We start from the raw sequence: 14227 nt of genomic DNA on the forward strand, positions 1-14227 counted from the left end.
ACACACACACACACCAAACACACACAAAGGTGTTGGATTCGAGGGTTCACAGCATGTAAAGTGGAGGCATAGCCTACACATCACACATACAGAGGCTGTAAGACCCATGTAGCAATGACCCGGAGTTGGTTTGTATACATATAACAACAGTCATATGCTCTATATGGAGTCTAATAAAAGGCAATAACAAAAAATTATTCATCATTTTCTTGTCATGTTCAACACCTGTAATCATAATCAAAGGGAACATTGGGGGTTATTATTATGTCTCATTATAGATCCAGCCCTCTGTGCTTCAGTGCGAACAACAAAGGCAAGCGACACTCACAAGTTGTTGACGTCGTTCTCTCCCGCCTCGTCAAGCTGCCTGTTTGACATCTGAAGGTTGCCAGGGAAACGGGGATTCTGGGGGAGAGAGAAGAACGAGTCATATCAGAAATGGGGCTGAATCTCAATTGTATTTCCGGGATTCCTCGTCTCATCTCGCCTTCCCTCCTTCTCAAAACGCATCGGAGGAGAAGATTCAAGGTCTTCTGCTACAATGTTCTTTGAGAAGGAGATAGGACGTGAGGAATGAAGGAAATACAATTGAGATTTACCCTCGGTTTTTCCCAATTCAATAGGCATCTCCATTTAAAAATCAGGAACAAGGACTAAAACCCCCAGAGCAACACCAAGTCTGCTGCCTGCAGTATTTCACCGAGCTTAGCGGTCTATGAACTACTGATTCCTAAAAGGCCATTCGTTTTAGAGGCGTGTGTCTGTGTGAGGAATACCCCTAGAGAAGGGTATATGAGAGAGAGAAGGGAGACTGGTCTGTCTGTCAGTCAGTCATACAGGCTGGGGCACTACTCACTTTGACGTGGAACTCCATCTTGGTGATAAGCAGTTTGAGGTAGATGCTGCACAACTTCCCATAGCCTTCACTCAGGTGACCCTGAGGGCAGAGGGGAGCAGATGGAGTGAGACACCGGAGAGAGGGACCAGATCAAAGTGAGATAGACATGATCTTCTCCAGAGGCTTGGGAGAGTTCCTAAAGGGATCGCTAGTTGCAGAAGGAATTTTATCATGAAATAAAATGGATCTGCTTCTGCAAAGTCTTACACTGTATGCGTGTGTCAATAGTATGTATGTTTGTGTGTTAGTGGTGTGCGGGTCAGCTCTTTGTTCACCTGCACCCTCTCGTGATTGCTAACCCATCAGCAGAGCTCGACTACGTGATAACGTGAAAATCTGAGGCCCACACCCGACCCTAACCTGCCAATATAGAAAATGCATTGTAGGCTACAGTCAAAGACGGCGGAACAATTTTTTGACAGGGGGTGCAAGATTAGTTTTGCCTGATTTTAGATATGTTTCTGCTTATAATTTTTATCATCTATAACTAGATACATGCAGCTTCTCTTCTGTCATTATATGTTGCCCTAGAAGACAAAAAAATGCTCACCAGAATAATGTCATAAATGGATAGAATGAATGTTTAAATCTAGTTGATGTCAGTAAAGATCTATTTGTCATCTCTGCTTCTTCACAGAGAAAAGATGTTTAGGGACTGGGGAGAAAATGCAATAGCTAAAAATAAAACAAAGACTGCATCAGTTTGACTGGTTGCAAGGAAATAGAAAGCTGTGAAAACAACCCAACATGTTTCTGATAAGATCTGATGCATATTTTATGTGGTTGAAATACTTATCAGCTTTTATGATGCTGATCAGAATCACCTTTATTTGCCAAATATATTTACACACTCAGAATTTCACTTGGCGATATAGTGCTGCTATTGAAAGACAACATTAAGAGTCAGACAGCTGGTTGAGAGAATGCCAAGAGTGTGCTAAGCTGTCATCAAGGCAAAGGTCGGCTACTTTGAAGAATCTCAAATATTTTGATTTGTTTAACACTTTTTTGCTACCTACATGACTCCATATGTGTTATTTCATAGTTTAAGTCTTCACTATTATTCTAAAATAGTACAAAATAAAGAAAAACCCTGTAATGAGTAGGTGTCCAAACTTTTGACTGGTACTGACCATATATAAAGATATATATCTGTAGAGGTGCTGACTGAACATTTGCATTCTTTCAAGATACTGAAATAAAATATTGTTCTGGATAAATAAAGTATTGTTGCCAACTTGTGCCAAATTGTTGCTTACAATTTCACTGTAAGTAATGCTTAATTCTGCAGGAGTTAATATTAAGACTGTGAGATGTTATTTACCTCCAGTCAGTGTCCAGAGTTCAGTTTCTATTGAACCCATCTGAACAGCAGGCTAGTTCCCTTGACGTGCCAGAGGCCTATTTGAAGGCCTAAGGTGCGCGTACAGTTAGGCCCTAAAGCGTAGGCTTGCTTACGCACGAATGCCAGATAGCCTAAAATAATGAAAGAAAAATGTGTAACTGTTGTGCAATTTAAGTTTATGTATAATTCTGGTGCAATTCATATCTATAGGCATTATTTTCTTTTTATTCAACCTGACCCCCACACCATTTTTAAATGACCTTAAACCCGCCCGCCAACAGATATAACCACAAGGACTGTGGGTTATGAGTCAACCCACGCATCATGTAGTGTGTGTGTGTGTGTCAAAAACTGAATAGCCAGCTATGAAGTCAATTGCTTCTTCTCGCTTCCCTTTCCTTGGGCCCTCAGTGTGATGTCACAACAGGAAGGAAGCAGTACTGGTCATCAATGTCCCTCTCCCAGAGTCCTAGTATATTTTGTCCCATTAGCAAATACCAAGAGAGACCCGACTAAGTGTACTTCCAGGAAAAGGTGACTAGTCCCTACTACCCTTACACTCCTACACACTGAATGCCTGAGCAGTAATTGTTTCTTCCACTCTACTGCTGCAACCCAGCGGCAACTCTTGTTGAAAGGTGGCTATGTCATGTAAAAATAACAGTCAACAGTCCTGAATCAATCATTCACCTGGATGGAAACAGCCCCCACCCCCCCACCCCAAAATGCAATAGTTTATACACAGTATCACCATTAGGATACCATAACAGCAGCGTGTGTTATTTCGTCCGACTCGGGTTTAGCAGAACCACACTGCTGTGTGTCTGTCACCTATTAGAATGTCGGTCTCCCCGATGGCAACACTCACAGCAGACCGGCATGGACACACCACGCTGATAATAATGATGACATGGTGGTGATGATTATGATTTTACTCCCTCAGTCACTGTCCATGACACGTGTGTTCTATATCACATCATATTCCCAATGGAATGCCAATTGATCCGAGTGCCAGTTATGGTTTTCCTATGCACATTTTTGTCTAACAGTTTCATTTCATTTATTATAAACGTCTTCATGTCTCAAAATGAAAATGATACAACCATACAAAGTATGTCAACTACATAAAAATAGCGTACATATAAAGCCAACCAATAACACGGCAGCCTGCAGGTAGGAAATAGCCAGAGAAAATGAAATAAGACTATAAATCACATTGGCGACATGTGGCAATGCACTAGAAACATTGTATAAACTATTAACTTGGTCAGGCCTGAAGTTCATGCTAGAAAACTTGCAACATTGTATAAAATATTCAGGGCCCGCAAAAGTTTCCTGAGCCAGTGAGCTCAGGACAGACACAGCTGTAGGCTATTTACACAGGGGACAAGCAGTAGGACTATTTTCCACTGGATCAGAGCATGCCATTATCCCCTTTCACGCTGGGAGAGAAAAGGAGAGCTGGAAAGATTTGTTTAATACATTGAGAAACTACTGTCATTCTCAATGAATGTAGAAACAGACTTTGTTTGCTTGCTGTTTGAGGTGAAGAAAACATGACTTTGAGAAGATCCACAGGTCATTAGTGGTGGTGCGTTAAGCCAATCAGAAATACTATCAGACCCCCAAATAGGCACATTTATATGCCTACATTTGCACGCAGGCCAGGTAGCCTATAGGTCTACTTCTACAGGTAATCAGGCCCGCGACCTTACTCAACATTGACAGGAGCACTCCAAAAAAAAGACAATCACTAAATTAACAAAACTCGTAAATGGAATTAAATAAAACAAAAACGACTTTCTCACAAGTGTAGCATAGGTTGTGCGCTCTGGAAACAACGTGTCCACTCCGACAATGAGAACGGTAAAAGACTGGATTAATATATTGAATACATTAACAGAAATTACCGTAACCAAACAAACATTGTAGATTCAAAATTCTAGGAATTAACAGTAAATGTACTACTGCTGATATACAGTATGTAATGAGGAATTGATATACACTGACAATCAAATCACACAACAATGACAGTGCACAAATTGTCGGGAGAGCGTGCATTCTAGAGAGAGACGTTTATTGTGTATCTTAGCCACACACCCCTTCTTCTTGGACTGTACCATCCCCGCAGCGGATTAGTTCACCGAGATGGGAGCGAATAAGACATGTGGCTCATGTGCCATAAAAAAATAAACATATATTTATATGCTACTGCTCAACCCTCCAAAAATGGCATTTGACCAACATATCTACCAAACGACTAATTTGGGTCAGCCCTACCCTATATAGTGCACTACTTCTGAACAGGGTCGACAGAGGGCTCTTGTCAAACTTAGTGCACTATATAGGGAATAGGGTGCCATTTCTGAAACATCCAATGTGTCCATGCCAGCCTGCCGGTTAAGAGTGGTAGACATGATCACATCAAATCAAATTTATTTATATAGCCCTTCGTACATCAGCTGATATCTCAAAGTGCTGTACAGAAACCCAGCCTAAAACCCCAAACAGCAAGCAATGCAGGTGTAGAAGCACGGTGATGACTGGGGCTGAGAGCTTTTCCTGGCCTTAGGGCCCTAATGGCAACCGTGCGGTGTTCTGGTCCTTACCCACATTCTGCTCATGTCACTGAGGTCCGCCTTGTTCCTCATCGAGTCCTTTATCACCTGAACACACAGACACAGAAAGAGAATTTAGACAAGGCTGAAGCCACAAGACAAAAGTTCAGAATGTTGCTGATTCAACAGAGAGCACTACATGTGAAGTTGTACTGTATGCATTGTGTGGGTGTGTTCAAGGCCAGTGTGTTGGGCAATCGCCAGGGTGCTCAGAAGTGAATGTGTATGGGGGTGTGTGAACAGCACTATGCTGATTATTTGCATGGGGCGTTGTAGTTAATTTGGCTAAACTGATGAGTTGTCATCTCACTGTACAGTAGGATATATTCATAAAAGTAGAGGCCATGTAGCCTGGCCCCAGATCTGTTTGCGTTTGGCATGACAGTGCAATATGACTTGGCAAGGCAGCACAAACAAATCTTGGACCAGACTAACGGCTATTCTGAATTAAGTGCAAATCTCAAATGATATTCCCTATGGGCCGGTTTCTTGGACACAGACTAAGTCTAGTCCTGGACTAAAAGCATGGTCAACGGAGAATCTTCATTTAAATATATTTTTTGTCCAGAACTAAGCTTGATCTGTTTCCAGGAAACCGCCCCTATATTTAGTTGACTTAAACCATATTGTACGAGGTAAGTTAACAGAAAACACTCACTCATTTACAGTAATGACCTGGGGAAGAGTTGCAGGGGAGAGGACAAGAGAGGGGTTTGAAATGAGCCAATTGGAAGCTGGGGATGAGGAGAGCTGGATTAGGAATTAAGACAGGGCGACCAGGGTTAACACCTCTAGTCTTGGGATAAGTGTTGTGGGATCTTAGGGATCACAGAGCGTCAGAATGTCCGTCTCCCACTCAAGCCCAACCCTGGCCCTATCCTGCATAGCTTCAAACCAAAGCCAGCCGAGTAATAAACAGGGAATAATGTTTCATTTGAGACCTCTTGAGCACAAGTCTACGGAGAGATGCGCATGTCCCTGGCATGCAGCATGTTCAGGATCGTGTTCATTAAGAAAACAGAGTGAAACTGGGAGGGACTACAGAGTCTTGCCCAATAACAAATGCTCATTTCTGTTGCAAAATGTTTTCTATTGCACGCCTTAAAGATCGCGACCCAGGTGTGTGTCCCATCAGGGCTGTGTTGGTGGGTTCAGACTTACATTGGGATGGCCGTCTCGCAGCAGCTTGTGGAAAACGTGGCAAAACTTCCAGCAGAGCACCGCATTGCTGGAGAGCGGCAGCCGGTTGACCGCCGCCCAGAAGGTGTGGGCGCCCTTCTCATGGTGGGTCCCCAGGATACAGGGTGAGACGAACCAGTCAAGGAGAAACACACAGGAGATGGCAGAGAGAGCACACATACTCTGACGAAGGCTGCTATGACAAAATGTGCTGGGGGAGTTAACAGAGAGGTGTTTTGCTTGCCTATTCAACATCCATTGTTCTCTCAAGAGGGGCTGAAAACCTCTCACACATCTCTGAACTTATCTCACAGAAAGACCGTACAGAGCAGTCCGTCTCTCAGTCTCTTTCTCAGACACACAGCTAAATGAATGGCCTGGTCCCGGCTGACAACCACGGTCAGGTTACAATACTGTTTTTGTTTTGCACAAACATAACCCTGAGTCATGAAGGAACACTCAAAGAGCTTCCACAAACCCATGGGAATCAACAAACACAGCTCTCCTTTCTCTATAGTCAGAGGAAAACAGATTCTATCCAACACACACACAGCGACACACCCGACTCCACAAGGAGGATATTCCTGGCATGCTTCTCTTTGACGGCGACCTCCTGCGTGTTGATGGCCTTGTTGATGCTCACAGCCTGTGCAGAGGGGGAAGTGGAGGGAAAGAGGAAAGAGACAGAAAATACCAAATCAGGGCAATGCTTTTCACTCCTCACTCGAGGAACACAGAACACACAAAATTCTTTCTTTTTAGATGATTTAGCAGACTCCAAAGTGAACTACTGTTAACCTCTACGGGCTAGGGGACAGTGTTTGTAAGTTTGGATAATCTGACATGCCCAAAGTAAAACTGCCTGCTACTCAGGCCCAGAAGCTAGGATATGCATATAATTGTTTGTATTTGATAGAAAACACTTTGAAGTATCTAAAACGGTTAAAGTAATGCCTGTGAGTATAACATAACTGATATGGCAAGCAAAAACCAGAGGAAAATCCACCCGGAAAATTTGTTTTTTGAACTCCCAGGCCATTCCTATGTTGGCCTATTGAATTTCCAACCAAAAAGGACCCAGATTGCAGTACCTATGGCTTCCACTGGATGTCAAGTCTATAAAAGGTTTCAGGCTTGTTTTTTGAAAAATTAACAAGTAATTGTAGTTTTTCCAGGGTGTCCCTCATTAGGACGAGAGTCTTGTGGCGCGCGTGAATGAGGGCAAGCACTTCGTTATTTATCGGCGGTATTGAACATACTACATTCCGTCTTAAATTGTATTGTTTTTTTTTTTACATATTAGGGTACCTGAGGATTGATTAGAAACGTTGTTTAACTTGTTAGGACGAAGTTTACCGGTAACTTTTGGGATTCCTTTGTCTGCATGTTGAACGAGTGGAACGGGTGGATTACTGAATCAAACGTCCCAACTAAACTGACTTTTTTGGACTATAAAGAAGGACTCTATCGAACAAAATGACCAATTGTTGTGTAGCTGGGACCATTGGGATTGCAAACAGAGGAAGATCTTCAAAAGGTAAGTGATTCATTTTATTGCTATTTTTTGTGACGCCTCTGCTGCTTTGAATTTATTGATTTTTTTGTATGCGGGGTGGTGCTGTCCTCAGACAATCAAATGCAATGCTTTCGCCGTAAAGCCTTTTGTAAATCGGACAAAGTGGTTCAATTACCATGATTCTAAGCTAACGAATGATGTATTCCTAAGTCTTGTATTTTCATGAATGTTTAATATTATGATTTATGTATTTTGAATTTCGCGCTCTGCAATTTCACCGGATGTTGTCGTAGTGGCACGCTAGCGGGATACCTGGCCCAAAGAAGCACAAGCATTTCGCTACACTCACATTAACATCTGCTAACCATGTGTATGTGACAAATAAAATTTGATTTGATTTGATTTGAAAGAGGTGTTGACACATTCAGTAGGCTACAGGTCTATGTGGCAATCAAAGCCTAACCCTAATGTTTCAAACCCCATACTTTAACTGAACCATTAGAACACACACACACACACTGACAGCAATCGTTTCAGGACCCTGTCTTTCAAAGATAATTTGTAAAAAGCCAAATAACTTCTGATTTTCATTGTAAAGGGTTTAAACTAGAAGTCGACCGATTAATCAGAATTGCCGAATAATTAGGGCCGATTTCAAGTTTTAATACCAATCCGAAATCGGTATTTTTGGACGCCGATTTTGCCGTTTTTTTTTTTTTTTTTTTTTTTTTACACCTTTACTTAACCTTTATTTAACTAGACAAGTCAGTTAAGAACACATTCTTATTTTCAATGACGGCCTAGGAACGGTGGGTTAACTGCCTTATTCAGGGGCAGGACGACAGATTTTTACATTGTCAGCTCGGGGATTCAATCTTGCAACCTTACGGTTAACTAGTCCAACGCTCTAACCACCTGCCTCACGAGGAACCCGCCTGTTACTCGAATGCAGTAAGAAGCCAAGGTAAGTTGCTAGCTAGCATTAAACGTAATCAATCATAATCACTAGTTATAACTACACATGGTTGATGATATTACTAGTTTATCTAGCATGTCCTGCGTTGCATATAATCAATGCGGTGCGCATTTGCGAAAAAGGACTGTCATTGCTCCAACGTGTACCTAACTATAAACATCAATGCCTTTCTTAAAATCAATACACAGAAGTATATATTTTTAAACCTGCATATTTAGCTAAAAGAAATCCAGGTTAGCAGGCAATATTATTAACCAGGTGAAATTGTGTCACTTCTCTTGCGTTCATTGCACGTAGAATCAGGGTATATGCAAAAGTTTGGGCCGCCTGGCTCTTTGCGAACTAATTTGCCAGAATTGTACATAATAATGACATAACATTGAAGGTTGTGCAATGTAACAGGAATATTTAGACTGATGGATGCCACCCGTTAGATCAAATATGGAACGGTTCCGTATTTCACTGAAAGAATCAACTTTTTTTTTTCTTCGAGAGGCTCGTATTTCTGTGTTATGTTATAATTAAGTCTATGATTTGATAGAGCAGTCTGACTGAGCTATGGTAGGCACCAGCAGGCTCGTAAGCATTCATTCAAACAGCACTTTAATGCGTTTTGCCAGCAGCTCTTCACAAAGCTTCAAGCATTGCGCTGTTTATGACTCCAAACCAATCAACTCCCAAGATTAGGCTGGTGTAACCAATGTGAAATGGCTAGCTAGTTAGCGGGGTGCGCGCTAATAGCATTTCAAACATCACTCGCTCTGAGACTTGGAGTAGCTGTTCCCCTTGTTCTGCATGGGTAACGCTGCTTCGAGGGTGGCTGTTTTCGATGTGTTCCTGGTTCGAGCCCACACTGGCAATACTAAAGTGCCTATAAGAACATCCAATAGTCAAAGGTATATGAAATACATATGAAATACAAATCGTATATAGAGAGAAATAGTCCTATAATTCCGATAACTACAACCTAAAACTTCTTACCTGGGAATATTGAAGACTCCTGTTAAAAGTAACCACCAGCTTTCATATGTTCTCATGTTCTGAGCAAAGAACTTAAACATTAGCTTTCTTACATGGCACATATTGCACTTTTACTTTTTTCTCCAACACTTTGTTTTTGCATTATTTAAACCAAATTGAACATGTTTCATTATTTATTTGAGGCTAAATTGATTTTATTGATGTATTATATTAAAGTTAAAATAAGTGTTCATTCAGTAGTTGTAATTATCACAAATAAATAAATAAATATATATTTATTTATTTATCGGTATAGGCTTTTTTTGGTCCTCCAATAAATCGGTATCGGCATTGAAAAATCATAATCGGTCGACCTCTAGTTTAAACACTGTTTCGCATGCTTGTAGGCCTGTTGTAAGGCAGATCCTCACCAAACATCACCGGTAACAACGTTGTCTATGTGCACAAACCCACCATCGCTGGACCAGACAGGACTGGCAAAAAGTGCTCTTCACTGACGAGTCGCCGTTTTGTCTCACCAGGGGTGATGATCGGATTCGCATTTATCGTCAAAGGAATGAGCGTCACATCGAGGCCTGTACTCTGGACCTGGATCGATTTGGAGGTGGAGGGCCCGTCATGGTCTGTAGCGGTGTGTCACAGCATCATCGGACTGAGCTTTTTGTCATTGCAGGCAGTCTCAACGCTGTGCATTACATTGAAGACATCCTTCTCCATGTGGTACCCTTCCGGCAGGCTCATCCTGACATGACCCTCCAGCATGACAATGCCACCAGCCATACTGCTCGTTCTGTGCGTGATATCCTGCAAGACAGGAATGTCAGTGTTCTGCCATGGCCAGCGACGAGCCCGATCTCAATCCCATTGAGCACGTCTCGGACCTGTTGGATTGGAGGGTGAGGGCTAGGGCCATTCCCCACAGAAATTTCCAGGAACCTTCAAGTGCCTTGGTGGAAGAGTGGGGTAACATCTCACAGCAAGAACATGCAAATCTGGTGCAGTCCATAAGGAGGAGATGTACTGCAGTACTTAATGCAGCTGGTGGCCACACCAGATACTGACTGTTACTTTTGATATTGACCCCCCCCCCCCCCCCTTTGTTCAGGGACACATAATTAAATTTCTGTTCATCATGTCTGTAGAACTTGTTCAGTTTATGTCTCAGTTGTTGAATCTTATGTTCATACAAATATTTACACGTGGTAAGTTTACTGAAAATAAATGCAGTTGACAATGAGGACGTTTCTTTTTCTGTCGAGTTTATACAATAAAACAATTGTAACAAAAAAAGGGAATACTTGTACACTACAAGTACAAGTAGCCTACTTGTTCTGAATATTCAAGAAAGCAATCCTCAGCAAACTGGCCCAGTGTGGGCTTCACTTGTCCAGTTATATGTGGTGGTAGTGGCCTACCTCCAGTTCTGAGAGGGTTAAACAAACAAGGCTGAGCAAATGCAAAAGGACACACACACACACACACACATCACATCACAACCCCATCAGCCATCTGCCAGGTAAACATCTGATTCCTCACACACACTCCCAGAAAGCCTTCCATACCTTCCAAGAATAATCATTTCACTTCAGGGTTGTCATATTTCAAACCAGGAGACATTCTTTTAACTTCTGTGTAAAGAGCCACATTCTTTCCCCTTTAGTGATAGGCCTATTAGATCTTGGCCTCCATCTGAGAGGAAAAGGCAGCCCCCCTATGCACCTCCACCTCTTCTCTGAGCTTTTAAAATCAGGGCAACACATTTTGCCATGGGGCGGAGAGAAATGTATGCAGTTTTTTTAAGCGTATTTCCTGCAATTCTACACATTTTGTCATGGCTTATGCCATGTTAATATGATATCCGAGTGAGAATGACAAACAAAATCAATTACACCCCCTCAACCTGGTCTATTATTCAACCATGATTACAACAAGATTAGATAGCTGGCTAGACTAAAGCAATCTAACTTACCAATGTCAGCTGACATGGCTAACTGAGTGGCTAACTGAGTGACTGACTGACATAACGAGAAAAACTGCTGATGCACATCCAAATGTCCAAATTGCAGCTTGTGTATCCTACTATTCTAACTCTCATCAGTAAATTGAGACCCCGAAAAATGTGTGCTCTAGATATATATATAGATCACACATCTGTGGGCCTACAAAAGATGGGCGGGCCGGCAGGTGCCCATCCCTGCTTGAAATGAATAGCTGTGTCACATGTAGCATGTTCTCCGATAAAGAATAGTGACATGGAGGTCTGAAGTGGAGTGGTTGCGGGGAGTGTCACAAAAGGACAGGCCCGGTTGAATAATCTCACTTCCCCCAGATGTCCTGAGTCCTCTCTGGGAGGGGAAGCAGAGGGTGATAAATCATCACAGGTCCACTTCCCTGGTGGTTCACTGGGAGCACAGGAAGTGTGTTGGTTTCACATGAAGGAAGAACTTGCTGACCATGGAAGTCAGAGGAATAGCTTAGGTATAGTACACTACACAGTCATGCTTGGATGGAGTAAAGTACACACCAGAAGCGTATGATGAGCAAGTCACAAGTCAAACCCCAAAAATGTCTATTGTGTGATTTTTTGAACACCTTGTTCATTTGGACATGTAGATTACAGAAACAATGATCAAAACTGTGTGTGTGTGTATATATTACACACACACACACACACACACACACACACACACACACACACACACACACAGTTTTGATTATAGAAACAATCTGCATATACATATTACACAAACAATGGGCGCAACAGTCATGACGAGAGCAGAGAAAATAGCCTACGTTTGTGTCTTTTTCTCTCAGCCTCATTACGAATGGCATATCCCAGCTCAAGGTGACAAAGATGGGTGTTGTATTGACAAGATTGATTCATTAAGTCACAGCTGTGCCTTCTGAAGAGGAAGGAGAGAAGAATGCAGAGCTGGCCAACAGCTCTCAACACACACTGATCCCTGGTTTAAATTCCACTCCAGCCGTGTCTCTGTGCTTAGCTTGTAGGCCTGCAGAGGATGAACCACAAACCATGCTCAAATCTACTAGCCATGCCTTCAATCAATAAAACATACATGCAGGGTTGATATGGACATTGGTGCTACTGGTAGAACTCCTGTTGTTACATAATCAAGCACAGGCCAAGAGATGTGTGTGTGTGTGTGTGTGTGTGTGTCATCATGTCAACACAGAGCCATATATATCTGACCAAAGTCTCCTGCGGTTTCCTCTGTGTTTACTGAAGATCTGACCACAGGCAAGCTAATGTTTGACCTTTTCAAGTGTCACCATTGTTTGTCTGTGAGAATCCACTGCAGGATGGATGAGGCACTTATTGAAAACCGCTTAGGAGGAGACTGGACAAAGGACAATATCTCATATCTAGATTCCACTTGGATATAAATACTGCAAATACAGTCTACAGCATCTTCTATACTGAGCAAAAATATAAACAACAATTTCACTGAGTTACAGTTCATATAAGGAAATCAGTCAATTGAAATAAATAAGGGCCCTAATCTATGGTTTTCCCCTGACTGGGAATACAGATATGCATCTGTTGGTCACAGAGATATATATATATATGGCGTGGATCAGAAAACCAGTCAGTATCTGGTGTGCCTTATGCAGAGTGACATCTCCTTAGCATAGAGTTAATCAGGCTGTTGATTGTGGCCTATGGAATGTTGTCCCATTCGTTCTCAATGGCTGTGCGAAGTTGCTGGATATTGGCGGGAACACGCTGTCGTACACGTCAATCCAGAGCACATCAGACCATGGAAGAACTGGGACATTTTCATCTTCCAGGAAGTGTATACAGATCCTTGTGACATGGGGATGTGCATTATCATGCTGAAACATGAGGTGATGGCAGCAGATGAATGGCACGACAACGGACCTCAGGATCTTGCCACGGTATCTCTGTGCATTCAAATTGCCATCGATAAAATGCAATTGTGTTCGTAACTTATACCTGCCCATACCATAATCCCACCGCCACCATGGGGCGCTCTGTTCATAACGTTGACATCAGCAAACCGCTCGCCCACACAACGCCATACACGTAGTCTGAGGTTGAGAGGCCGGTTGGACGTACTGTCAGATTCTCTAAAACGATGTTGGAGGCAGCTTATGGAAGAGAAATTAACATTCAATTCTCTGGCAACAACTCTGGAGGACATTCCTGCAGTCAACATGCCAATTGTGTTGTGTGACAAAACTGCACATTTTAGAGTGACCTTTTGTCCCCAGCACAAGGTTCACCTGTGTAATGATCATGCTGTTTAATCAGCTTCTTGATATGCCACACCTGTCAGGTGGATGGATTATCTTGGCAAAGGAGAAATGCTCACTAACAGGGATGTAAACAAATTTGTACATATGGAACATTTCTGGGATCTTTATTTTCAGCTCATGAAACAGGGGACCAACACTTTACATGCTGCATTTATATTTTTGTTTAGTGTAAAATAGCACTCTTATCTACCCTTACATTTCACTCAAAACCCCACACCAATTTTCCCCTAAAAAAATGTTTTAATAAAAAGTTTCTGAAAACCAAGGAACGATGAAAGGCTCCCAGCACTTGTGCAAGCAGCTCCCACACAGGAACGACCCAATTAGTCCACAGCGTGACTGTCATCTGAAAGAGAGCGTCAGCTGCCCAGGACTCCTGGCAAGCCAATGGGACTGGAAGTTGGAGCGGCTCGCT

General features: G+C 42.4%; 1 protein-coding gene across 3 annotated transcripts in view; it reads right to left on the minus strand.

Moving 5' to 3' along the window:
- Positions 1-14227, minus strand: part of LOC139386339 (huntingtin-interacting protein 1-like) — a 45716-nt gene that overhangs the window by 18514 nt on the left and 12975 nt on the right. For all 3 annotated transcript variants that reach the window (XM_071131872.1, XM_071131871.1, XM_071131870.1), the window contains exons 2-6: positions 6623-6686; positions 6023-6165; positions 4853-4909; positions 857-937; positions 329-405 (exon numbers count right to left, since the gene is read on the minus strand). In XM_071131872.1, coding sequence (XP_070987973.1) covers positions 329-405; positions 857-937; positions 4853-4909; positions 6023-6165; positions 6623-6686 — 422 coding nt within the window. The remainder of the gene's footprint in view (positions 1-328; positions 406-856; positions 938-4852; positions 4910-6022; positions 6166-6622; positions 6687-14227) is intronic.

Source organism: Oncorhynchus clarkii, chromosome 27 (genome assembly GCF_045791955.1).
Source record: "Oncorhynchus clarkii lewisi isolate Uvic-CL-2024 chromosome 27, UVic_Ocla_1.0, whole genome shotgun sequence".
Classification (NCBI taxonomy): domain Eukaryota; kingdom Metazoa; phylum Chordata; class Actinopteri; order Salmoniformes; family Salmonidae; genus Oncorhynchus; species Oncorhynchus clarkii.